Here is a 26,599-nt window from a genome sequence, read left to right on the forward strand (position 1 = left end):
AATGAAAGTCTGCTCTGGGTCCCCACCCCGTGAGAAGAGTTACATATAACTCGTGTCCTCTCTATTCTTTTAATTTGATAATAATTTAATTTTATGAGGGCTATATATGTGAAATTCATTTTTTTCGATCAATAACATTTTTATTAGGACCAAGCAAGCTACATTACTATCTATCTAAAGTTTTCTATGGAAGTAAACATTCAAATTATTCTACTTTTTTCTTCAGTTTACCTATTTCTATAACCAAAATAATGATTTTTTTAAAACATGTAAAAAAACTAAGTTCAATATTAACTGTATCTTTGAGCGTGTTCCTAATTTTAGTAGATTTTTTTCCAAAAAACTTTGACAGATTTTGTGTTTTTCCTGGAATTGAAATGACAAATTTTGAATTTACATGTTCATATGTGACACTAAAATATACTTATTTTGATTTTTTTTTACATCGAAAATGCATCATATACTATATCGTTAGTTCAATTGAAAATATAACTTTTTGATGAAAACCAACGGTAAAATAGAGAATATAAAAAGGTAAGGACACTAAAAAGCTTATTTTCAAGTTGATTTTTACTTTTTAGACAACATTTTATTTTGGTTTTATAATAGTTATTTATTGCAAAGTATTATAGACATCTTTCCGCAGATATTGAAATAAAAAATTATAAGATTAAAACAAGTTTTGTTAGCCCCAAAGACTTGAAGGCCTAGTGAACAGTTTAGCTAGAATCCTAGATCTAGATTCTAATCCAGCGGATATTAATCGGTTTCAAAGCCATACTCAAAAAGATTGTTATACCATTTCCAGAAAAAAAATAATTACACAATACACATACTTCCTTATTGGCAGGTATTGCCAATTAATTGATACTAAAATTTTTATTCCATTGACCCATCCCTGCACGACGGAAGCAACTTGTTGACATTGTACTTAAGAAAGTCGACAATGTCCTTGAGAATGCACACACACTCATAGTGTTGTGTAGCCCCATTTAAACATATACTATTTTTATCAGGTTTTTTTTAGATCAAAGTTTTAAATATGAGTCTATTTTATTGGCCAAGTTACGTTATGTACATAGCATATAAATAAGTTAATTATTGGTTCATTGGCTAAATTTTAAGTATTTAAAACGTTGAATTACTGAGATTAGATTAAGCTATCAAACATAGACGTCCAAGGGTTGGGGTAAAGGGGTGTATACCCCCCCCCTCAAACTTTGAAACTCAAAATTTTAAAAATACATTAGACTAAACCCCTTAATACTTTGAAACCCTCATTTAAAAAGCTTAGACGTCTCAAAATTTTATTCATACTTCTATTTAGATTACTTTGCCTCGTCGGTCATATTTATCAGTATGAAAAATATTAAGTTTTTCAAGGTCCAATTTTTCTAGAGTAGTTAAAATAACAACAAATTATGTGTTTCTAAGCTAACCAAGTTCCTTTTTAGTCCATAGAAAATATTACTATTTAGTAGCGAAGCTACTCTATAATTTGCTTTGTTTGTCCGTTAGTCCTTCAATCCGTAACGCTATATGAAAATTTGATTTTCTCGGCTACTATAGAAGATTTGCAGGAGAAAATTTTAATTAAGAATTCTATGCATCTAGTATATACATTGTTTTATCCGTCTGTCTCTCAGTCATGCTTCAAAGGGCTAAAAAAAACCTTTATTTTAAAGGTTTCGTGATTTTTTTGAGGTTTTGTATATTCTCTAAACTAAACATCTGATCTAATTCAATTAGCCTGTTAGTCCATTCCATGATTTTTGTGTGTGTTTATATATTACAAGTGTAGCAACTTGTATAAAAATAGTATCTCTACATTTTTTCGCATTTAACATTGGAATTTAAAAAAAAATGGGGCTTAAAAGCTCACTGCGATATATTTTGAAAAAATAATATTAATAAAGAGATAGATGGACAGATAAAAAGGCTAGCCCCAAAGAGATGGTCATAATATAATTTTTAAAAGAGAGTTATAATTATCCTTGGCCCCGGGGGTAACTCTTAACACTTGTAAACAAATTTAAAATCTTACTTCAATTACTATTATTAACGCTAATCTTTTTTTGGGGCTCTTAATTTTGTGTAAAATCATTAAGATTTTGTGTGTGTGTGTGTGTGGATGGGTATGCTTTTATGTGTGTGTGTGTGTGTGTGTGGAGGGGTATGCTTTTGTGTGTGTGTGTGTGTTGCTTAAGTGTGAACTGAAAATTAATTTAGAGAGCTATAATAATCTCTATGGCAATTCAGTATATCATTCACATTTTTCCCTAGGCCCTTTTTTTGTGCGATGCAGCTCTAAAACTTAGTTGTTAGGCTATACTTTTCGTGTTTTTATTATCTATCCATAAAAAGAGGTCACTTGGTGAAAAAATTCAGTAAATATAGCATTAAATGTTTTATTTTCTATCCTATGAATTAAGGTTTCCTTTGCCTTACATATATATGAATTGAAACATGTAGTAAACCCTAAATCCTAGGCTAGTTTAATAAATTTTATTGGATTTGGCCTAGCTTGTGGTTGTAGGACATATGGAGTAGCTACGCCACTAAAGACAATATAAAGCTTTTTTGTTTAATATGTTATGCCTGCCTTTCTATGCACGTTTACGTCCTTGTAGAAAAGTAATCTTGTCTAAATCATTTAGTATTTTGCTCTTAACATTTTTGTTATAATACATTATTTGGGTTTCCTCAATTTTTTTTCTCATAAAATCTTTTCAGCTTAAAACATTTAGAAAAAATCCATTAACATTATGAGGTTATTTCATCCAGATAAATCATAAAGAATGGTTATTTAATTGTTATTTTTCAGTATTATAATTCTAATCTAAAATATTTTTTTTTCAGGGAAAATTATAAGATATTGTTTATAATATTGACTAAACAACTATAATTTCTTTTTTATATTGCTTAAAAATTACTGATTCAATGATATATGCAAAATATAAGTTTAAAATCTAAACTTTAAAATATAGATGTCTTTGTATAGCTCCTTTACTTATTAACGTTCTAAAAAATCATTTATAATAATAGATTATAAAATTATTAAAAATAAGGCAAAACGGCTCGAAAAATAATTTATATTGGGGTGTTTAGCTGTCGATTAAATTAAGCTCTTTTATTGCATAACCTTTTAACCTTTGTCTAAATGTTAGGCTTTCGTGAATAAATCAAAAGATCACTGATATCGTTTTGTTTAAAAATCAATTAGTAACTTTAACGTCAGAACAAAAAGGTATCGTCAAATAGCATGAGAAAAAAAAATATTTTGTTAAAATCGTAGCTTTTCTAAAATTAGAATATATCAACTTAATTGTTTTGTGTCCGTTGTTAAAGATCATAGTGCCTACTTACCTTACTCATGCCTAACTATACCCTACAATATCTTATTAGTCAGGTTTCTGCAGTATTTACGCAGTCAAGACTTTATATGCTTCTTGTTTTAGTGTAACTTATGAACAAATTTATCCTAGTTAATATAAATTTTAGAATCATTTTCAAAGGCTAAATTATTATTAAAAAGGGCGATAATTTGAAAATATATAGTAATTGATTTATAATTTATTTCAAGCATCTAATTATTTTCAAACTTTGTATTTAATTTTTGTTTGTTTTTTCCTCAATTTTTTGTTGAATCACTTAATTTTACTTGATGTTGAAGTTTTCAAGAATTATTATTATTATTTGAAGGTTAAACAAGGACCTTAATGTCCAATGAAGTAAAGTTTTAAAGAAAAAATTGGATATTAAAAAAAATTGCTAATGTAGTGCCAATTTAAACTTCAAATTATCTTTACATAACTGCTCTGCTCATGAGTCTAATTTCTAAGCTACATATTCCTTAAACATTCCTTTTGAGTAATTTCTTTGATTCACATTTTTGAAGATTTCTATAGTCTTTATTTTTTCTTTATTTTCTTTACTACGTACTTTGCTATGCTTTGGCATATTCATTAAAACCAAGTATACTGGGATTTGATAATAGAAGAAAAATTAATTTTCCCCTTTTCAATTTAATGCTTGGAAAAGTTATTGTAAATGATTGTTGTAGATTTATTTCACAGTCATTATTCCCTCCCAACCTGATTGAAACGAACTAATTTAGCTAACATAGGGCATGCTCTATTTATCTAAACGTTACTGTCCCATTAAATACATTCTAGAAGCATGTTAAACAACACATTACATCTCTTGGAGGAGTGTTCTTTGAAAACTGCGCGTCTATTCAAAATTTTAGCGCTGTTCATACTATTGCTAGAAATAAGTATCATACACATTTTGTCCAGCAGAAAACAGTTTATCCTTTTAAAAGTAAACATTGCTTTATTACTTAAGAATTAAAAGATTACAGTTTTATTCCATTTTTAATAATGTAGATTATATAAATCTAATATTTTTGCAAAAAAAAAAATTCTTGCAAATTTATTTGCACACCTCCCCATCTCTACGAATTGCAAAAAGTTGCCATAAAAGTTGTTCATTCTCAATTGGAGCTGATGAGGGTCAGGGATCCAGGGACAATCAATCTATCTTCTCTTGATACTACTTTTCTGTCTTTGTAATTATTATGGTGCTGCAGAATTGTAAAAAAAAACAAAGGATGGCAGCATTCATAGGAAGCGAAGTACAAATAATCATGGATTGACGAACGGACAAAATAGTTTATAGAAAAGATGTCCAGTTTTCCTTGAAAATATGGAACAACGGGCAGACAAAGTAAATTACAGAGAATTTTTTCTACTGATATTATTTTTATTTTATTTTTGCTTATCCACTTATTTCTTGAGAAGCGTTTTGTATGTGTGTGTATTTTTGTATGTGTGTGTATTTTTGTATGTGTGTGTATTTTTGTATGCCTATATTTAAAAAAGGCAATGTTATAAATCAACAAGAATGGTAACCAACCTTTCTGTCTATCTTGCTGTTTCAATCTATATACCTGTCTATATATCTATCTTATTTACCAATTAAAATTCTGTTTCTAACATATTCATTTTTATCTTTAGGTAAGTTTCTCACAAATATTGTTTGCTACTAATGAAAGAACTTGTAGCATTTGTATGATAATTCTAAGTGGGCGTACAGACAACATTTAGAAGAAAAAAAATTTATAAATGAGCAAACAAAAATCTATTAAATGCCCCAATAAACTACATATATTTTTTATCAAAATAGCCCATTTTCTAATAAATAATTTAAGCATATATTCAGTTTTATCCAAAAAAAAATAATAGGAAGATCGCAATGCTGGGTTTATTAATTTTTAATTTTGGTGCTAAATTAACTCCTACCAACTGTCCCGTGTGGCTAAAATAATATTAAGAAATAGAACTTTGAGTAAGAAATATATTTTATAGGATTATCAAACCTTGTTTTAGTTAGATAAAGTATAATTATTTAGTTGAATTAAGTTTTCAAAAGTTATGTTTGGTAAGTAACTATAGGCATGTAACAGTTAAGCTGTTTTTAACGTTAACTTTACAAGATGAGGTTATTTTGGCTTGTATACAAGTTTTCTATAAATTACTTGATTTTAGAGTTAACTTAAAGAACCCTTACGCTCAAACCAATTGGATCATATAAAATTCTTTGTTAATTTAACTTAAATCAGCATACTACAAATTCAAATCAATAGGATGCCTAGTATGCCTAAATTCAAAACCAAAGTAATCCGTTACACCTAAGGCTGTACTCATCGGAGGACGTATGAACATGAAATCTAGGAAAGCTTCGCTTGCCAAAAACAATTATAGGTTGTCTATGACTGCTTGGTGTATTGTAAAACGTCTCTGAATCTTTTAAAGGTAAAGAGGTGAGCTCATAAGAAAGAAAAATGCATGAGGGGGTGGTAAAATTTTTAAAAAGAAAGAGTATTCAAAATAGATTTTTATAAACGCTTCTACTTTTTCGGTTAATATTGGCCCATATATAAAAAAAATCATGAATTGCTGAATTTAAAAAAAGTGTCAAATATAAAAGTTTTAAAAGTTTATTTTCAGTAAAATACTTGGGATTTTTTCCCGAAAACTGTGGTTAATTAGTTTTTGCTGCGCTGCAAAGTTTTAAAAACGTATTATTCGCGCATTTATCGGGACATGAAGTTATTGTCTTAATTTCTCCACCAAAGTCATTGATCTATTCTGAGAGACTAATTCTAAAAACTCCGAATTTGGATTTGTAATATTTGCTTGTCTGAATACACAAATAGATGCTAGATGCATATTTAATGGATTTAAGAAATAGATGGAAGGATTGTTTGAGATAAAGTTCTTTAAAAATGCTAATCTTAAGCAATGGTATTACCTGAAAACTATACATTACAATGTAATATTTTTGTAATTTACATTGTCAAAAATAACTGGTTGAATGACTGTTTGAAATGAATATAGTATTTACGTGGATATATTGATAAGGAAAAATTTGTCAGTAGGAGGTGATGGGGTAAGGGTTGTGGAAGGGGGTATCGTTATTTTAGTCAGCTGCTACCATCACTTTATGATAGTACACGAAAATCTGGTGCAACATCTAATAATAATATGTCGATTTATTGCAAGTTTATTTTAATCTTTGTCTGTCATATTTAACTGTATAATATATATTCAAATAATTGTTTCCATCTCGTAATTAAGAACCAAAAGAAAAAGGTCTGAGGAAGGAATGGGGGTTAAAGATCCACAAAACACGGCCAAACTTTCCAATTAGGCTCACTATGACTAATTGTCTAAAATTTCAAGAATACCTCAGATAGATAGATAGAAAGAGAGTCTCACAAATAATGCTGAGCCCCTAGCATTGAGCACCTCTGCAGTCTAAGGGACAAGAGGCAAAAAAATAGCTTTTATCTACCTTAGCTTAAAATAAATAGCCTAAAACAATACCGGGATATATGTAAAGCTTTCCTAAAATGGTTTACTAACTTTAATTTGTCATTTTGTGGAGACCTTAATGGACAAAAAAAACTTTAACATTAAAATCAATGGTTAATAAACAAAAGATGTTTAAAAATGACATGAAATATGTGAAAACTACGCACGGGCCTGTTGGCGTTTTAAACCTACCCTTTCTAGACCATTAGAAACATTAATTGTAGAACGACCATAAAAAAATAAAAGAATATAATTTGAAAAAGATCATAAGTAATGCAACCACATTATTAAAAAGAACAGTAATTTAATAGACAGTAAAAATAGTAACATATTCGCAATTTTTGTTTTAAATTATCACATTAATTATTGTTATCATTAATGACAGACAGGCATAAGCTATAGAATACACTATTCACTTTCAAAACTCTAATGTTTCAAGACAGAGGGTTCTTGCTGTTAGTTGGCAGAGTTGCGGATTTTTGGGCAATAATTCAGCCACCAATATTTACCACACGATATTTGTTACGCTCGGCTCATTTGTAGTTTTATTTGTCATTTTTGTGCAGTTTGTGATTTACTTTCAATGATGGTTCAGTTAGATATTTCCCAGGGATCTAAAGGGATAAGACAACGGCCGATAAATTGATGTACATTCCAATGATGATACAGAAATTTACCCTTCTGCAGATTACATTTAGTGGTTGAAACGTTTCGACACTCATTTTAATGAACCACCCAATCAAAATTACCCAAAGTTGTTAAGCCAGGGAATAAGAAAACTTTATCAAAAAACTTTGGGGACTAGTGTAATAAACAGCCCAATGCCCCCTCCCTCCCTATATATTCTCGCCCAATGTTTCGTCTTTACTTTCGATATTGTCAATAGTTCAATTAAAATTGTATACTTCAGTTAGGGAGTTGAATCCATTTTTATAGAAGCAGAAATATAATCTATGATTATGGTTTGGACCCTCTAAAACTGTAATCTACCTTTCCACTTTCCCCTCTCTTGGTGAAGATATCTTCAACGCCGATACGATTTTTGAAATGTAAGATTCTACTTTTCCCTCTCTTGGTGAAGATATCTTCAACGCCGATACGATTTTTGAAATGTAAGATTCCACTTTTCCCTCTCTTGGTGAAGATATCTTCAACGCCGATACGATTTTTGAATTTTAAGATTCCACTTTTGCCTCTCTTGGTGAAGATATCTTCAACAAGAGAGACAAAAGTGGAATCTTATATTTCAAAAATCGTATCGGCGTTGAAGATATCTTCACCAAGAGAGGGGAAAGTGGAAGGGTAGATTACAGTTTTAGAGGGTCCAAATCATAATCATAGATTATATTTCTGCTTCTATAAAAATGGATTCAACTCCCTAACTGTACTTAGCAGAAAAAAGTACATAAGTACAAATCTAAAAACTAACATTTCACGTCTGTTGTGGCTTTATTGTATGTATAGCTGTACTATACTTTATACTCTAGTCAAGGGTTTGGTTAATACAAAGTAAAGATTTTTATTATGCCCTTTTAAGAGCTAATTTGCCTGAAATTTTCTTTGACATCGTGATCAACATGATGTTGTTTTTCAATGAAAACCAACCTAAAAAATTCATTAAATATTCAACAACAAGAAAAAGCATCAAAATTAATTTGTAAAATTCTATGAATAAAATGTTTTAAAAGTGCCAGTCCAAAAAAGAGGAGAAAAAAAGGAGTGCTAATGTGATTCAAATCTAATTTTTAAAAATTCCCAAATATGCAAAGTTTTGTGGGGGTGTCAAGGGGGTGTCAAGGGGGAGCTCCGGGGGAGGGGGACTGCTACCAGTTTTGCATTTTATGGATATTACCTTTCTGCCTTATTTGAATAAATCTATCTATTCATCATTTTAAATCTATCTGTCTATCCATTTCTATGAATACGTTTATCTTGTTTTTTTTTTATCAAAACAAGGTTAATTATGTTCATAAAAGCGCTGTAATAACAATTGATAGTTATTTGATAAAAAACAATATATTATAGTACAGTAAGGAGTTACGGAAAGTGTCAAGTGTTACGTCATTAAAATACGTCAAAATCTTTTTTAGGGGTTTCCTTTGCCACTTCTCCTCTCATCCTTCCTTTTTAGACGTATTTTTATGACGTCACACATGACACTTTCCGTATCTCTGTACATTAATAATATAAAACTTATACTTAGTAAATTTAATGAGTCTGAAAGAAGGCCGACGTAGGCCATTACTTAGTCACAGAGTTTAAAAAAAAGCTTTAACGAAATTTGTATGAAGTTAGACATTTTCTTTTATGTTTAAAATATTGACAGGCTATGTGTGTCCAGCGTCTAAAAGACGTCCAAACACAGTCAAGGTGTATTGTATATATAGACAGCACCATAATAGGGTTATTCAATGCATGCATACGCACACCCCATACCTACCTAACCTTTTAAACTAATATGAATATTTAATTTTGAAAAAAAGGTAGAAAATTTAAAATCCCAATTTTCTTTTCTTGTCTGTCCACCTTCTATTGTAAAAATAAAATTCCCAAGATTTTTAAACTCGTAAAACAAGGAGAGCTTCATACAAAGGAGAGGAAGTATTTTGAAGACAATTATATAAAGAGGATTTTAAATCTAATGAAACAGAGGGTTCAATTTAGTAATGAGTAACAAAGCATTAAGCAGATTTTAAAATTTAAAAAGAAACATAAAGTAAGCGTTAATTTTATTGATAAAATAGATTTTAGACGGATTTAGGTACAGCCATTTCCTTGTTAAAGAGAAGATATTTTTTAACAATAAAAAAAGAAAGGATTTATGAAAATGAAGACGGACTGATTAAGCAAGTTATAGAACAGCAAAATCTACACACAAAAAATCTAAACATTAGTATTCAAGAATTTTACATATTCCATTTAAGATTTATGCATTTTCTAACATCAAAAATCCTTTTGGACGTCTCGGTTTTTAAATAAATTAAATTCTAGACAAATAAACCACTTTAAAGTCTTTTCAAATATATTGTGATTTTTCTCTTGCTCTTACTGTTTTGGAGTTTTTATCTAAATTCATTCCTTTTAATTATCAACATTTCTATGGAAAATAAATCAACCAATTCCTCAATAATAAATCTACCAAAGGCAAATTTTTCTATAAATTACGTTTTATCCAGTAGCGTGCAGAGGATTTTGCCAGGGGGTGTATTTTTTTAAGAGAACGCAACCTTTAATTTTCAGGGGTAATGTAGTTTATTGCTAAGAAAATAATATTTATAAAAATGACCGTTTAACTAAAAAGAAATCTGAAAATATGCTCGCAACCTAAAAAATCAAGTTTCCCTATAAAATTCCCCTTTCACATAAAGTTTAAATTTTTTTTTGCATTTACTCGAATAAAAACATTAAAAAGTTCATTTTAAATGTTTCTTGGATGTTCTAAAAGAAACTTGCGGAAAATCTGTCTAAAATGTGTGAACTTTTTTGTAATTCTTATGTTTAATGTCAAGCATTGCATAAGTTTTATTTTACCTTTTTAGAAGCGAAGCAATACAAAAGTTATTATTTGTCTGTACTGACAAAATTGTTTTGAGATTTCTTACTATAACGTAAATGTAGTGATGCATTAACAAAGGTGTTGTTATCGAATTCTTTTTACATTCAAAATGTTTGAAAAATATACGTTGAAAAAAGAATCATATCTATAAAATATAATGAGTTAGTCCATTCTTATCTATTATCTTTTAATACTTAATACATACGACATCAGAAAGTTGTAACTTAGAGTGATGAAAAACACAAAATAAAAATATTTTTTGGGGGGATTTTTAAAGCTGTTTGAGCCATTTAAAACACTTTTTTGTTCTTACTTATTTAGCTTTTAAGTCTCATACCTCCTCTCCTTTTAAATGCTTTTAGATGGTCTTTCAAAATCAAAAAAAAGTGGAGACAAAATCTAGTTGTTTTATCCGTTCTAATAATTAAAATCTGGTGCAAATAAACCATTCTACATTGTAACATACTATCACAGAAAAATTTAGAATTTATACTTGGTGAAAATGATTAAATAGCCTATAAAAGCAAAGGAGCAATTTAAAAATTAAAATTACAACTTCAAATGTAACAAGAACAATAAGTTCCACAACAACAATATGCTAACGACTTTTTCATAAAAATGAGCAGTAATTTGAAAAGTTAAATGTAAACACCAATAAGATAAAACACTTTTGTTAAAAAACTACTGTACTATTCATCTATATTAATCTATGGTAGCATACCAACCAAAAGTCTTTCTAACGGAATAATTTATCTTAAGACTTATGAAGGCCGATTTCAATCTTAGATATTACAAAATTGTTACATAGGGGGGGGGGGGGGTTGCATGAATATTGCGTTAGGTGGGTATGGGAGGGAAGGAGGGAAGGGTGTTTTGATAAATTATAAGGCCAAATAAGTTTCAATTCAGCATTATTTGCTATCAGCTACCTTTCATGTACATATACCACTTTTGTTATAATAATTATTTGCTATTGTAACCAGGGGTATATGATAACTTTCAAATAAAAACGTTTAACCAAACCTTTTCACTAATAAAAAGTATCTTATTTTGACTTATTTTTTCTCCTTTTGTGTATTTCTTGAAAGCAAACTAACATTATCTAGAAAGCTTTAAATTTGAATAAATAATTTTATATATTAGCATACATAAACAATATGAATAAATAAGAATAATATGAAAATACTAAATCACCAAAAATTCATAAATCTGAGAGGCCGACAAAGCATTAGATTTCAGAAGTCTAAAGCAATCAAAAACTTTTTATTGAAAGTAATGATACTCTATAAATCGTAGCATTAGTTTGTTGGTAGGTTTAAAAGGCAATAGAGTCGACAGTAGATTAATCGAATCTATACAGATAAAAGCATATTATACCATAAAGTAAAATAAAAGAAAGAAGTCTAAATTAACTCAATTATTTACATAACTTCTCTAGATTCCAAAGATGTTTCTATCACGACTATTCTTCAGGGTTGGGCTAGGGCTAGGGGGACAGAGAAACACAGTAGAAAAATATATTCTGGTTAATTGGAAGTTTTAAAAAAAATTATTGCAATGGTCCTTTTAGCTTTTTTCATTATTATTGAGAAAAAGTTTTGAAAATCAAGTTTGTATAACTCTAATTTGAAATTATACATATTATTATTATATAGACTTTTTAAATTTTTCCATATTTAATGACAATCGCTACAGCAGACATAAAGATGGCATAGAGAATATTTTCTAGAAATGGGCCTACTTATATGTACAGTTTTATATAAAACCAATGCAATGCAAGAAAAGTTAAATACTGATTTTTTTATATTAAATAGTATAGTATTTTCTTTCAAAGTTTAGTAGTATAAAATAGATATAGTATTTGGAAAATAGTGGTTTTATGAATTAAATGGAAATGATAATAGATTAGATTTTAAAGATTTATAATTTAGAGCTCTCTAATGTTTTAAATTAAAAGCGCATGAAAATATCTCTTGATGGCTGCTATAAGATACGTGCTTAGAAGCCTACTTTGGGGTCCAAAATAGATAGATTATACAGAATGAAGAAGATATGGTAAATATTAAGAGAGAGAATAAGGGGGGAGAGAGAGAGAGAGAGAGAGTGGTCAATGATTTAAAATTAGAGTGTTGTTGCTTATTTATAAAGGCCCAAAGGGGAATGGTAAATCTATTAGGAGAAGTGGAGGGGGAGAGTGGAGAATTAAAGATTTACAAAAATGATTAAATAAAAGAGAAATGAAAGGGCATGATGAAGTGGGGTAAGGAGGGGGGAATGGGGTTCTTGAGGCCTTCTTAAGAAAGATGAGTTTTGAATAAGGCACCAAAATTGAACATCGAAACTAGAAACAAAGAAAAGTATTATGAAAAACAAAGATAATAAAGATAAAGAACAAGAATTTCATTTAAAACTATTTTCATTAAAAACTTAAATTGATTATGCCATCTATGTGTAATCTATTTAAAAATTGTTTTGGGATAATTTATCCCATTCTCTGTTAAATAGAGAATAGTAGGATGGGCCTTACATCCCCCCTCCCCCATTTAAAAGCCAATATTTCCAGAGGGGGGTTACTGCCAAGGGGGGTAGGTGATGTGTAGCCCCGCGGGGGGTGCCCCATCAATCAGAGGCGAGCCAACAATATACATACATATACAAATATTTTTTCAAAAAGGTTTCAAAATTAGGGGTTTTATTTATAACACCTGCAAAATATGGTAAATTGTATATTCTTGGAAAGATTAGATATTCATTAGGGTCAATGTAAAAGCATTCAGAATTTTGATCTTAAGTTTTCAACCTTAGATTAAATTTCCAATGGACAACCTTCTTGGAAGAACATCCAATAGATAGACACACAGACAGACAAACAAACATACAGACACTCACACAAACATTGTTAATACATATTTTAAATGTGTATTCTATAATAAATAGGCATGTTGTAGGCTTTATTTTATCAAAAACAAATCTTGAAACAAATATTTCAATATATTAAAATATTTTAATATGTTGTAATATTTGATTTTATGCTGATTTAATACTTTAAAAAGTGGCCTTGCCATATATTTTATCAACACAATTTTATTTAATTGTAATCATTATTACAGTCGTTTGTTGAAAAAAAGGTTAAATATTTTATAGAAATCTTCTTTGTATTCTGGTTAAAATTGACAGTCTGACCGTCCAACCCGACAGACAGAACATTAAGTAACAATCAAAGAGTAGTGTTGCTCCAAAAACCTATTCTACACACCCCTAACTATTGTTTTAAGCTAAATCATCTGGACTAATAGTTTTCAGCTAACTGTATCGAAATGCAAAAAAGAAAAAATAATTAAGTACCTATTTAATTTAGTATCTCATTAATAAGTGGTTCATTAACTATCTAAATATATTGTTAAGTCATCTAGGCCTAAAACAACAAGGATAGTTATGCCCATACGTTGCAAAAATAAAAATAAATCGGTACTATTGTTTATCGAAAATATGATTTCTTTAACAACACAAGATTCTAATGATTTTTTTAGAAATTAACTTTAGGATGGGTTTGTATAGATTTCTAGTAGTTGTTAAATAAATATCGACATTGCAGTATGCTTTGTTTATATATCAGTATTTTATATAATTCAATATTTCACTTGAATTAGTAGGTTTAAACATTGTTACAAGTATTAGGGAGATTGTTGTTGAATGTTGATATTCAACTACATCCAACTGTTTTTAAGGGCCCAAAGAAAATTTACGCCTGTAGAGTAGATACGTTGTTCAATAATTTATATAGTTATTGACCACTTATATTATGCACTACAATGCACTGTCTTATATAGGTGTGTGTGTGTGTTTGTGTGTGTGTGTTATTGTAGATAAATGTTATCTTAGTATAAAATCTGCATTGCTGTATTATGAATATTCAATATTCTTAAACCAAGTGGTTCTACAAAGTAATTAATTTTGAATAGCAGAAAAGTTTGAAGCAAAATAAGGATCTTAATTTATAAGGATTTAACAAAATAAAAGTTAGATAATGAAAGTATAAAAAATGCAATTTAACCACTTTTTTAATTAAAATGATTATTTGGATTTTGTGGTACATCTTTTTATAATCTACTAGATATAAATAATACTATAGAATCAATACTAAGAACGATTATGTTCAAATAAAGCGCAACCTTCTTTTCATTTTTATTTTATCCCGTTTCTTATATGCTCGTTTAACCGTTTTAATACTTGCTATTTATGTAACTAAACTAACCTACCAATACAAATACTAGTAGAATAGATTTGCTACTAATATATATGTACATTTTATTTATAAGTACATGATAAATACTAAATATAGGGCAACTATATAAACTTTTATATACATGTTAAATAGATAGTATAGATGCATAATGGGAAAGGGACTATTTAAAGTAATTTTAATTAAGCATTTTTTTTCAATCAAGATAAAGATATTTTTTTTAATTATCATGTGACGTCATAAAAATGAGGGATTTTCCATCTTTATTAGGGGGTTCCTTTCCCACTCCTCCTCTCATCATCTCACATTTTTATGAAGTCAGAATTTTTTTTAGAGACTTTCTTCGTCTTCATCCTATACTTCTTCTAAAGTATACTTTACCTTCTTTATAGTAAATACAAACTATCATAAAGATTTCTTCATTTACAGCACATGATAAAAACTGATTAAAATTGCGAAATATCAGGCCCTTTTGCTGAAAATGCATACACATATTTAAAATTTAGAATGACTTTTCAATCATTTAAGCATAAGAAACCTCTACTCATTGTAAAATACCTTCGGAATATTGATCAGAAATAATCAATACAATGAATTTTCAAATCAGTAAAAAATAACAAAAATGTTATAATTCAAAGTTGAATAATATTGTGGAAAACACTCTAAAAATACAATAAAAAGGGAAAAAAATCCAAATAGTTAATGTTTCTAATAAAATCATTAAAATAAATGGACCTACCAACCTATATTAATGATTATATAGTTGCTATGCACGGCTATGACTGCTGGTAAATGGCTTAACATTTGTGTAATAAAAGTTGCAGGAGGTAAATTGAATTACAATTCTTTATTACTTCACAAGCCTCCAGTCGATAACAAATTATTTGGTCAATTTTATTTTCAGAAATTTATGTATAGTCTAAGGGAAGGGGAAGGCCATTAAAAACAGCCTTAAATCATCCAAAGATTTAAGTAAAATGAATAACCTAAAACCACTCCGGAACCTAGTAGAAGCATCTATGAAATGGAAAGCTTAATTAGATTAGTAGTTATCGCAATCTTAAGTAACAGCCAAAAAAATTACTACTTTATATTACAGGACATCAATTCTGGTATAAAATACGCTTTAAATTGAACTAGTATTTTTTCAAAAATATTAATTTATTTTTCTCATTTCAGGTTTGTTTAAACAAAAGAATCTCTAAAACAGCCAAGTCGCTTGACAAAACATCACTACAACTCAAGAAAGATCATTGATAAGAAGTGACTTAAAAGTGCTCAAAACACACACTCATAAGAAAAAACACATGGTTCTTTGCTAACATCTAGAAAATCAAGGAAATATTTCAAATTCAAGGTTTTTTGTGATCCAAAAATCTTGAAGCGCCAAATTTTGTGTGGAAAAGTGAACATCAGCCAAAATTAAATCAGGAAACATTGATTTTTAAACAAAATTGGTGAATTATGTAATTTTTAAAAATTGTTCAAGAACACATTTTCAATATGAATCAACAGTGGCTTCCATCTAAATTATTATTAATATTAATTATATAAATCATAATTAATTGTTAAGAATAAAACAAAGACAATAAAAAAATTGCTGAAAATTGTGAAAAAAATGACGGATTCCAAATTTGTTTGCAACGCCCGTTTTGTCGGCCGTAGCGTGGTGGATGGTCCGTTGAATGATTACAGATTATCAGATGTTGTAAACACGCTTCAAGAACAATCCAGAGCTAAAAAATCACAGGTAACACTTTCTTCTGGAATGGCTTCAAAACCGATTATTATCTGTTGGATTAGAATCAGTTTAGGGCAATACTAAAAGATTATGTATCTTATTGTATTCTAGACAATAATCTAGGAACAAAAAATCAAAATCATAGATTAAAACCAGTTTTGTCATCCCCTGCCAACGGCCAAAGGGGCCAACAAAACTTAATAAATCTTATAATTCTTCATTTCACCATCCGCAAAAAGCTGTCTATAATACGATGCAAGAAATAGCTATTATTTCATTATTATATTTGGCGCTTCTCATTATTGTGCTTTTATATATTCTGTCGGCTAGTAGAATATTCTCTAATCTACATTTTAGTTTTAGAAAACAAGGATGACAACATCTATAAAAGCAAAGCTTTAAAATCATGAGAAAGAAACTGTTATTGGAATCAGCATGCAAAGTTTTAAATCGAATTGACAATTGTGACATGTCTAAATTTATGAAACTAGCTAACCGTTGCGGACGTACGGAAGGACTTATCCTAGTTTTAGAAAAGCTTCGCCTTTAAAAAGACGGAAGAAAAAATAACAACAATAAGATGTAAAATTACAAGTTACTTAAAATTTGCCTTTTTCATAATTTAAAATGGGGTATTATTCAACAAATAGGTTGGTCAAAAATTAAAAAAATATTAGATTGGTTCATTTTACAGATGAAAAAATCATTGTCTTAAAGAAAACCATTTATAACTTTTTGAAAGATGTATACTTACCAAAACCAAAAGTATATGTATGTATTTGCCAATAATATATTATGTCGTAATTGACATTTTTGGTTTAGCATTGTCGTATTTTCATGGTTCATTGCTTTGGTTAGTTTTTGTTTGTGTGTCTTTTTTGTACCTCGCTAACAAGTTGTTTTTTTATCATAGAAAATAAGTCATAGAATAAAAGATGAAAACCCTAACGGCTGCGTTTGTATAATCTAGGAGCTTTCTTAGGGGACAAAAAATAACTTATTTTGCCTTTCCGTAAGTCAATCCGCAGTATAAGCGGATTTTAGGCAATGAATGACAAAAAGTGAGTCTAATCAATAGCTCTCTTTGTTCTTAGGTTCTACTTATGCCCGTCGTCTTATTTTAAAAACTACATATGGATGTTGCCTGTTTTGTTTATGATGTTGTTCTATTTATATTATTCTATGAAATAGGGCCATAGAAAGACAATGAAAATTCGTGTTCCATTCATAAGAAGAACAATTCAAATTGGTTTTGCAACTGGTGTAGACTTGTTCTTGGGAGGGATATTTCATCTCAAGAAAAACTATTTCCCACTGTTCAAATTTATAGTTTCTTAGAATATATGTAAAGCATTTAATCATTTTGTCCTATTATTATTCATGATTATTTTTGATTGGTCTTTACTCTTTCTTTAAAACATAAATTTAAGCTAACTGTTAGATTTTACTATCAATTCTTTAATATGATAAACGTTTACAAACTCTAAAACCTTGTTTGTAAGAAAAGATCAACAAATGATTAATATCAAACATATATCTAAGCAAAAAAAACTCTACTAACTACATACTTTACAAGTTAACATAATTATATCAAACTACCTCATTCGTGTTTTGTGGGAAGCGACAGTCAGGTATAAGGTATAGTTAACAAAATTAAACCGAACAAAATCTAGGAATAATTCTCTCTATATATAATGAAATACATTACCCCTAAAAAGTTTTAGGAATAATAATTTATCGTCCATAATTTTTCCCTATTTCCCTGATTAAAAGGGTTGTTTTTAAGGGATGAAGGGATATGTAAACGAAATACAATTTATGTTCTTATAAATCTTACCTTAATTAAAGCATTTATTTTTAGTTTTTCGAGAGGTCTGGTTGGCGTTTCATTGACCTATTCCTTTCTCCCTAGTAGTTCCTAGTAGCTTGTATTGTTTAAATCAAGACATAAAGCAAAACAAAGGTCGACACACCAACGTAAGAAAGGGAGACTAAAAAAAATCTAGATATCAACTTGTTGATATACAAACAATGACTAAAAAGGTGTCTTGAATTTTTATTGTGAAGGGAGGGGGGGGGGGGGGGGGTTGGCTATTCAATTGATTTTGAAGTTTAAAGAATTTGATAGCATTGTATTCAATTACAAATATAGGAAATATGACAACGTTTATGGTCATAGAAATTGTACTTTAAAAGAACAGTCTTTTATTCTAAAAAAGTTCCATACTGTTTTTTTTATGTAGTACTCTTATTCTTCAACTAATGATGGTCTTTTACCAAACAATTTTTAATATTGCAGTCTTTCCGCAGTTTTTGTTATTGTGCAGTATAGATTCAAGGTAATTGTACCTATTTGTCTATAGTCTCTACAATGTTTCTCTTTCTCGTTGTATTTCTATGTTGTTTAAGAATACCTTTAGAAAAGATTGTCTTTGTCAAGGAGTTTAAAGGGAAAATAATTCCTCCTCCCCTCCTGTCTGTTAATATTTCATAGCTACTTAAGACAGAATTTTGTACTTTTTCATTCAGGATTGTTTCATGTTTATTAGATTTTTATACCAAACACATTTTACATTTTATGATGATATAAATAGTTTAAATTATACTATTGAAATACAATGTATATAAAACTTCCTTTTTATCTCTTTAACAATCCATATGTAACTATTTTATTATCGTATTGTTTAAGATTATAACATTCTATACCCTATAAATGTTTTTCTAAAACAGGAAGAAAAAAGTCATATTTAAATGATATTAAAGGTCTATCCGCTAAACAAATAAAATGATTATGCTTTTAAGGAAAGCTCTATTAGACTGTATATTGTACCTTTTCTTTTGGTGAATTTAAAGCATGTCAACAACCAGTGTTATTTAAACTGTGCTATATATTTGAACTATATTTTGGTGAGTTGTGAGGACAGTGAATTTAGTTTTATATACTTCACTTAAATGACAACATTTAAAGTTTGAGGTAATAGAAGTACTCAGATTGATTATAAACTATCCCAAAAAATGTTATTTTTGGGATAGTTTCAATATATTCTATCACTTGCATATGATTATATGTCCGTTTGTCCAACTTCATAAAGTCTTTCCTTTTTGAAACTAAATTAAAAATACTTACTAATTGCTTTCTAAAAATTACAACCTATTAGGACGAGCATTCATTTGAGATCTCTAGCTTCAGACAAACAAACTTTTTCCTTTTTTTTGGGGGGGGGGGGAGAGCGGTTATTTTTCCTTGGGGATATTCCTCTTGGGAGGGTGGAAAACCGCTTTCACAAAATACTTATAAGCACGTGGAAAACCCCTTTCACAAAATACTTATAAGCACTCTCTGGACTCTTAAGAAACTTTACTGTAAAGGAGAACCATAACGTTTTGAAGTTAGCGAGATCCTTCGCTATAGACAAAAAAGCTTACTGCACTTTATTCTCTCTTCAATATGAACACTCTAAGTGAATGAAACTCTGGTGTAGATATCGTGATCTTTATTTCTTATTCAGATCTACTTTAATAGAGATATTTAAAAGTGTCCCAAAAACTCATTCAAATTGTTTGTTTGAATTAAAGCAGATTTACAAATAAATAAAAGCAATCACATTGCATATTTTTTTTAAATATTCACTAAGACAAAAAAGAATGAATACAAAAAATATCTATATATTAATAACGATAGCCGCTTATAAAAAAAAATAAACCCCTACAGCTATTTTAACATAATAACAACACATATACTTAAACTTAACTCAGCTACCTGGTATATATCTACTGCATCGTATGGATACCGTATTTAAATGCACTTAAAGTATAGGCATAAATTACATATCTGTATCTTGTTGTGGGGACACTGACACAAATTATGCCAATCAAGTTAAAATTTAATGCTGTTATGGTATATATTAATAATTTTATTACTAGAAAAGCGACACTCTGTTACAAAAATTTTTCAAGTAACTTTTAGGTATGAAATTACAAACGAATTGAAATCAGTAAAATGTTATTCCAGTATGTCTTCGAAACTGAATTGTATCCGCAGGATTAAAACTGGTTCTTATCCATGCTGAACAATAATGTATATAGTCGTATTACAGACAATTTTTCAAATATACCAAAATTAGAATTGTAATATACCTATTGCCCGGACTAACAAAACTGGTTTTAATCATATAACTTTTGATTTTCAGATCCTCGAAAAGCTGATAATTACCCTTCCTTAAAATTTTTCTTTTTATAATAACATTAACAATCCCTTGAAATGATGTTATTACATCCTGGTTATTTTGCTGTTGTTCTTCTAACTCCTGTTGTCCACTTGTCATATAAACTACTTTTAAGGAATGGAATTTCAAAAGTCTAAATTTTGGGCCATTTCTGTTTGAGAAAAACCAGAAATATCATATTCTTTTCTAAACAGAGACAAAAAGACAAAAAAAATATTTTTGACAAAACAGCACACAAAATGGTGCAAAATAAAGAACAGTATTACTTAATCTATCATTTATTGTCATAAAAATTGCCTCATAAATCAAAGCATAAAGCAATTTACACTGTCTCAACTGTTTCTTTTTCATAATAGAATATTGTCATTCTATAAAGTTGCGTAGCTATTCTAAAATAACTTTTCCAATTAAAATCGAATGGGGGGAGACAGGGGCGTCCAAGCTTTTTATTTTGGGGGGGGGGGGTAAAAATGTTTGAAGGGGGGGGTAATTCGTTTTTTGGGGGGGGGGGTAAAATGGCAAATTTTTTTTACCCCCCCCCCAAAATTTTTACCCCGGGGGTAACATTTGCCTACGGCACCCCCAAAATCGATTGGGGGGGGGGGGGTAATCGCCCCATTACCCCCCCCCCCTTGGACGTCTATGGGGGGAGATATCATCTAACCTCCCTCTTTTGGTAAACCTCTAGTTTCTCAATTAAAACCCTCTTAGTTCTGTTATTTATTTTTTCTTTGATTTTTACGGTTTTCATTGTCATTGTCCTTGTTGATTTGAAAAGTGTTATAGTAATTTCATTGTTTTATGAGCTGTTAATTTAATTATTGGCAAACCTAAATTAAATGATTTATAGCTATTTTTATTGATTTTTATTAACTGTTTCTCTTGTCTTTAACACAAATTGCAATTTGAAATTTTTAGAGTATTTTCTAAAACAGAGTATTAAGTAAAACCGATGAAAGCGAGGCTACTCTTAAACTAGCAAGTTTTCTATATAGAAACCTTTTCTCTCTCTCTCTCTCTCTCTCTCTCTCTTTCTCTCCCTCTCTCTCTCTCTCTCTCTCTCTCTCTCTCTCTCTCTCTCTCAATATTTTAGATTGAATGTTGTATCATCTTAGCAGCGTCTTAATTAAAATCCCATTTTGACTATTGCGGTATCTATCATGTACGTATTGGTGTTCTTACAATAATTCTAATAAGAAAAATAGCAAATAATTTTGCACCAACCCAACACTAAAGTCATATTTTCAGTGGGCCAAATCATATAGTATCTGTTTGGCTAGTCTAAGAGTTATTCTAGAAAACTTATAGGTTTTGACCTAAAAACGCCTTAAAAACTTTAATTCATTGTCAACTGAAAGGGTAAAAACTGTTATTAATGTAGTTTTTTTTTAGTTTTTATTATTTACTTGTTTAAATGAACACTAATTTGATTATATGTATTTCCCCTGCTTGCTTGTGTTTCTTCATTATAAACGTACTAAAGGTATGGGTAGGACCAAATTTTCAGAAAACTATTTAACAATTTCTCTTGACAAAACTGCTAAAATTGTGTTGACAAACATTTTCATTGGTATACGAATGAATTATACAAACATTCGCTATATAAAATTTTTCATCAATAATTTGAATATCAAGATTTTTCATGATTAGGAGGGTAAATTCATTTATACTTGAAAATTTAGTTTGTTCCAAACTATTGTTCCTTTACCTGTACTTCTAATATGCCTCAAACACACACACACATACATACACCATATTTATTGACATTGAACTTAAAGGGACCTTCCCTGTTTAGAAAGTATAAGGTAAATTCCACCAACATTAAGTATATCATATGCACTTTGAATTAGTATTGTCAGTTAAAAGTTTAGATATGGTTAGTTTGTAAAACCCAATAAAGATTCAATAAAAAGAATCATAGCCAACAAAGGAGTGGTCGTGTTTATAAAAATTAGAGAACCCGTATAATTTATAGTCAAATTTCTTATATTCACATTAAACTTAGAAAGACATTTTTTCAAAGAAAGGTTAGTTTGGTGGTGATCTTTGTGGTATAATTTATTTTTGTCATGTAAATACAGCTTTTAAATTTGAAATAATCTTAAATAATGAAGAAACCCTTTAAATATTTCTATTTAATTTATAAACATTGGATGTTGATGCCTTTATTATAATATTATGTTTATACTTATTCATCAAAATGTGTTAAAAAGGTGTACATGTAAAATTACAAAATATAAATGGTATCAAATCGATTTTAATTATTATTTTCTACTTCATTTACCCATTATGCTTAAAAATAATAACGTTCTAAACTCCATTTCTGAAAAATGTTTCTATCTTTAATATTATTGTAACTTATTATTGTTGCGCTACTTATTAAGATTTAAAATATGCACTTTTAAGACAATGCCTTTATTATTTGTACGCGGAAATGTTTCATGAAATGTCTTGGGTCTAAGTATATCATCAAATTTGGAGCACGAAATTCATATTAATTTCATCACAAAATTAAGTGTTGTACCCAAACATGAGAAGGGTTAAATGCTTTGAAAAACAAATCCAAGAAAAGTTATTTATCGCATCGTATTATAGAAAGCTTTCCGGGGACATTAAAAATGAAAAAAAATTAAGTATTAAAATGGGTATTAATTTTATGATTTTTATTTTAATATTCGTGGAAAATTGTCTTTAATTCGATGCTATACATGATTTTTTCAGTATGACTGAGATACGGTTCTAATCCTTCGGATATTTAAATTGATCCTTTTCTTACATGCTCATAATGTTGTTTTTTTAATTTCAGGATGAAATCAGATGCAACCTAGAGTTTAGCGAGCGCAACCTACTGGTCACATTCATCAAGAAAGACGAGGGATTCGAGTCCGACACCGAGTCCGCCAAGTCGCTTGAGGTGCCCGCCGTCGCAGCCAGCAAGGCAGACCCGCCGGGAGAGACGGGCAGGTCCGCCACGGATGAGAAGATTATTAAGGATCATGTATTTGGATTCGCTGACCCACCAGGTATCTTTAGTTTTTTTTTTTTTATCAAGGTTAAGTGGTTTAGAAACAATACTTTCTTTATTTAAAATGTCTGTCAAATACAAACAAGGATGAAAACACTCATAATAGGGAAGCACAAAGAATATGGATTGACAAAAAGTGAATCAAGCAATAAATCAATCATAGAGTAGCTTCGCTGCTAAAAAGATTTGATTTTAATTATGAGACATTTGAATTTAATTGAGTCCAAGTTTTTTACTTGAAAAATCAAATTAAATGGTCACTGTTTAACTTTACAATACAAATTATTTTTTTTAATTGAAAAATATTCCAAACAGTTATTCATCTTATTTACTTCTCATCTTTGTTAATTTAAACACAAAATATTTTTTTTATTTTTCATTCTTTTAAAATTTTTTTTTTGTAGAAAAATAAAACGTAGTTTGTTTGTTGGTCGTATTTTTGTTTTTCATACAATTGTACCGTGAAATAATTTATGACACACATACTGACAAACACATTGATAGCATTAAAACGGAAATCTTTAAAGAGGTCAAAAAACGATTGTTTTAAAGGAACTTAAAAATGATAAATATAAGATAATAAGAAGTTTTTTTTCTTAATAATTTTTAAAATATCTTCGAATATCTTCCTTGTTTAAGTTATAAAAAAACTTCATAATTATTTTTAAAACCACAAATAAAAACAAAGTAACAAATAAATAGAATTTAATTGCCTTAAATCACAAATTAAAGTATGTTATTATGTTAAATTAAGAACTTTAAATTATCCAATAATTGGCTGAAATAATCTGTTAAAGTAAACTTGTTAATTGGTTAAAAGCGGAAATAATAGAATTGACATGAGAACTTTTAAATCTTGAAATCTCAATTAGATAAATGCACTATTTAAACAGTGGATTTACAATATATATTTAGAGTAAAGAGGGATAGATATAAAGATTCCAAAAAAGTTTTCAACTTCATCTCTAGTTAAGTAGGTTCTTAATAACAACAACTTAATAGATAAGATACAGAAAACAATATTTTCCACAGAACTCTTTTTAATAAAAAACATTTTTCTTGCATTGCCTATCCCTAATCTCTGAGATCATATTGGACAAGCCAATTTAATTGTTGATCTAAACTGTCCACAACACAAGACATAGACACACTCACCCACGCAGAACTACACACACATACACAAAACAACTAATACTTTTAATTTGACATAATTATAGCAGCTAGGAAAAGAGACATGTTCTCCTAAATTTTATTGAATAATTTAATAGTTTTATAAATAAGTTTTTAATTATTTCTCAAAAAAAAAGTCTAATTAAAGTTGCAAAATTTGTTTAAAAATTGAAAAATACAAATAAATAATACAATGACTAAAATGGCTTTGAAAAGGCCCTATCATATACTTAATCTTAAAATCTTAAAATGACAACAACAAAACATTTATAATTGCTCTATATGTTATATTGCTTTAAAACAACTATAATAAGAATTTTAAAAATGTGTCGTATTGAAAATTTTGTTAACTATGAAGCTTTTTATAGTGCCTATAAGAAATGACGTCATACTGGCCTACTATTGGTCTCTTAAAATGAATACTGGCCTATCATTGGTCATTTGTATTGTATGACGTCATTTATAAAGTGCTTCGGTAACCATGTCTGCTATTTTTGCTTTTTATTGGTGGATTTTTCTAAACACCTCGCACTACTATCTTTTGTCTTCCAATGCCATCTTATTGTATGTGTCTTAATTTCCTTGTTAAATAGATCACCATCAAGATTTTTAAAAGCGAAGCTTTTCTATAATTAGGGTCGGTCCGTCCGTACGTCCGTACGTCCGTCCGAGATAGATAGCTTTTATTCGTTAATTTAGGCATGTTAGAATTGTCCTAACGATTTCAAACTTTGCATGATGATTCCTGTAGTAGTTGGGTACGATTTAGAAAGCGTAGCAACTCTATAATCATTACCAGAATGTCCGTACGTCCATTTTAAACATGTTGATTTTTCTACTTTTTTAACAACAAATTTTTAAGTGTTTTAATTATCCGTTTGATCTGATTTTTGGTATATTGATTTCTGGGACAACAAAGAACAATATTATAAGCGAAGCAACTCTATAATCAAGTCCAAAAATGTAAGTATGTCGATAAACATTATCCTGTTTTTAAGCAGTTTTTCAACAAATTTACCTACAATTTTGATTCGACATTTAAACATTTATGTTCCGATTTTTCAGTTCAGATAATATATAAGTGTTAATGTCCGTTTGTCCTACCGTTTCAGTGCTTCGCTTTTATGGATGTTGTCATCCTTGTTTACTAAAATATGCCTTTGTACATATCCACCCATTTTTGTGGTTGGTTCAATAAGTTGAGAATCATTGGGGATATATTTCTATTTGTTGGCCATTGTCCTATCCTTTTAGATACCTGATGCTTTAGCCTATGGAGGCTTTAATTTTTTTTCTCGTATTCATTCGAATCCGGTGGATAGGAACCGGTTCTCATCCATACGAAAAAACTATGTCTAGCATCGTATTATATCCAGTTTTCTACGAATATAGAAATGTACAATCATAAGATTAAAACCAGTTTTTTTAGCCGGTGCCTCCGGCACCTCGGGGCTAAAAAAACTAGTTTTAATTTTATAATTGTACATTCTATATCCGCGGAAAGCCGTTTATAATACGATACGAGAAATAACTATTCTCGTATTCATTCGAATCCGGTGGACAGGAACCGGTTCTCATCAATACGAAAAAACTATGTCTAGCATCGTATTGTAAACCGCTTTCTACGAATATAGAAATGTACAATCATAAGATTAAAACCATGTTTTTAGCCCGTGCCTTCGGCACCTCGGGGCTAAAAAAACTGGTTTTAATCTAATAATTGTACATTCTATATCTGCGGAAAGCGGTTTATAATACGA

At 29.3% G+C, this 26,599-nt stretch overlaps 1 protein-coding gene across 1 annotated transcript in view; it reads left to right on the forward strand.

Annotated features, from left to right (window-relative positions):
• LOC145314378 (uncharacterized) overlaps positions 1-26,599 on the forward strand; it is a 156,337-nt gene that overhangs the window by 124,272 nt on the left and 5,466 nt on the right. Inside the window, exons 2-3 of the mRNA XM_080154259.1 lie at positions 15,857-16,427; positions 23,451-23,667. Of these exons, the coding sequence (XP_080010385.1) occupies positions 16,296-16,427; positions 23,451-23,667 (349 nt within the window). The 5' untranslated portion in view covers positions 15,857-16,295. The remainder of the gene's footprint in view (positions 1-15,856; positions 16,428-23,450; positions 23,668-26,599) is intronic.

This window comes from Acartia tonsa, chromosome 3, assembly GCF_053477335.1.
Source record: "Acartia tonsa isolate MP-2025a chromosome 3, ASM5347733v1, whole genome shotgun sequence".
Classification (NCBI taxonomy): Eukaryota; Metazoa; Arthropoda; class Copepoda; order Calanoida; family Acartiidae; genus Acartia; species Acartia tonsa.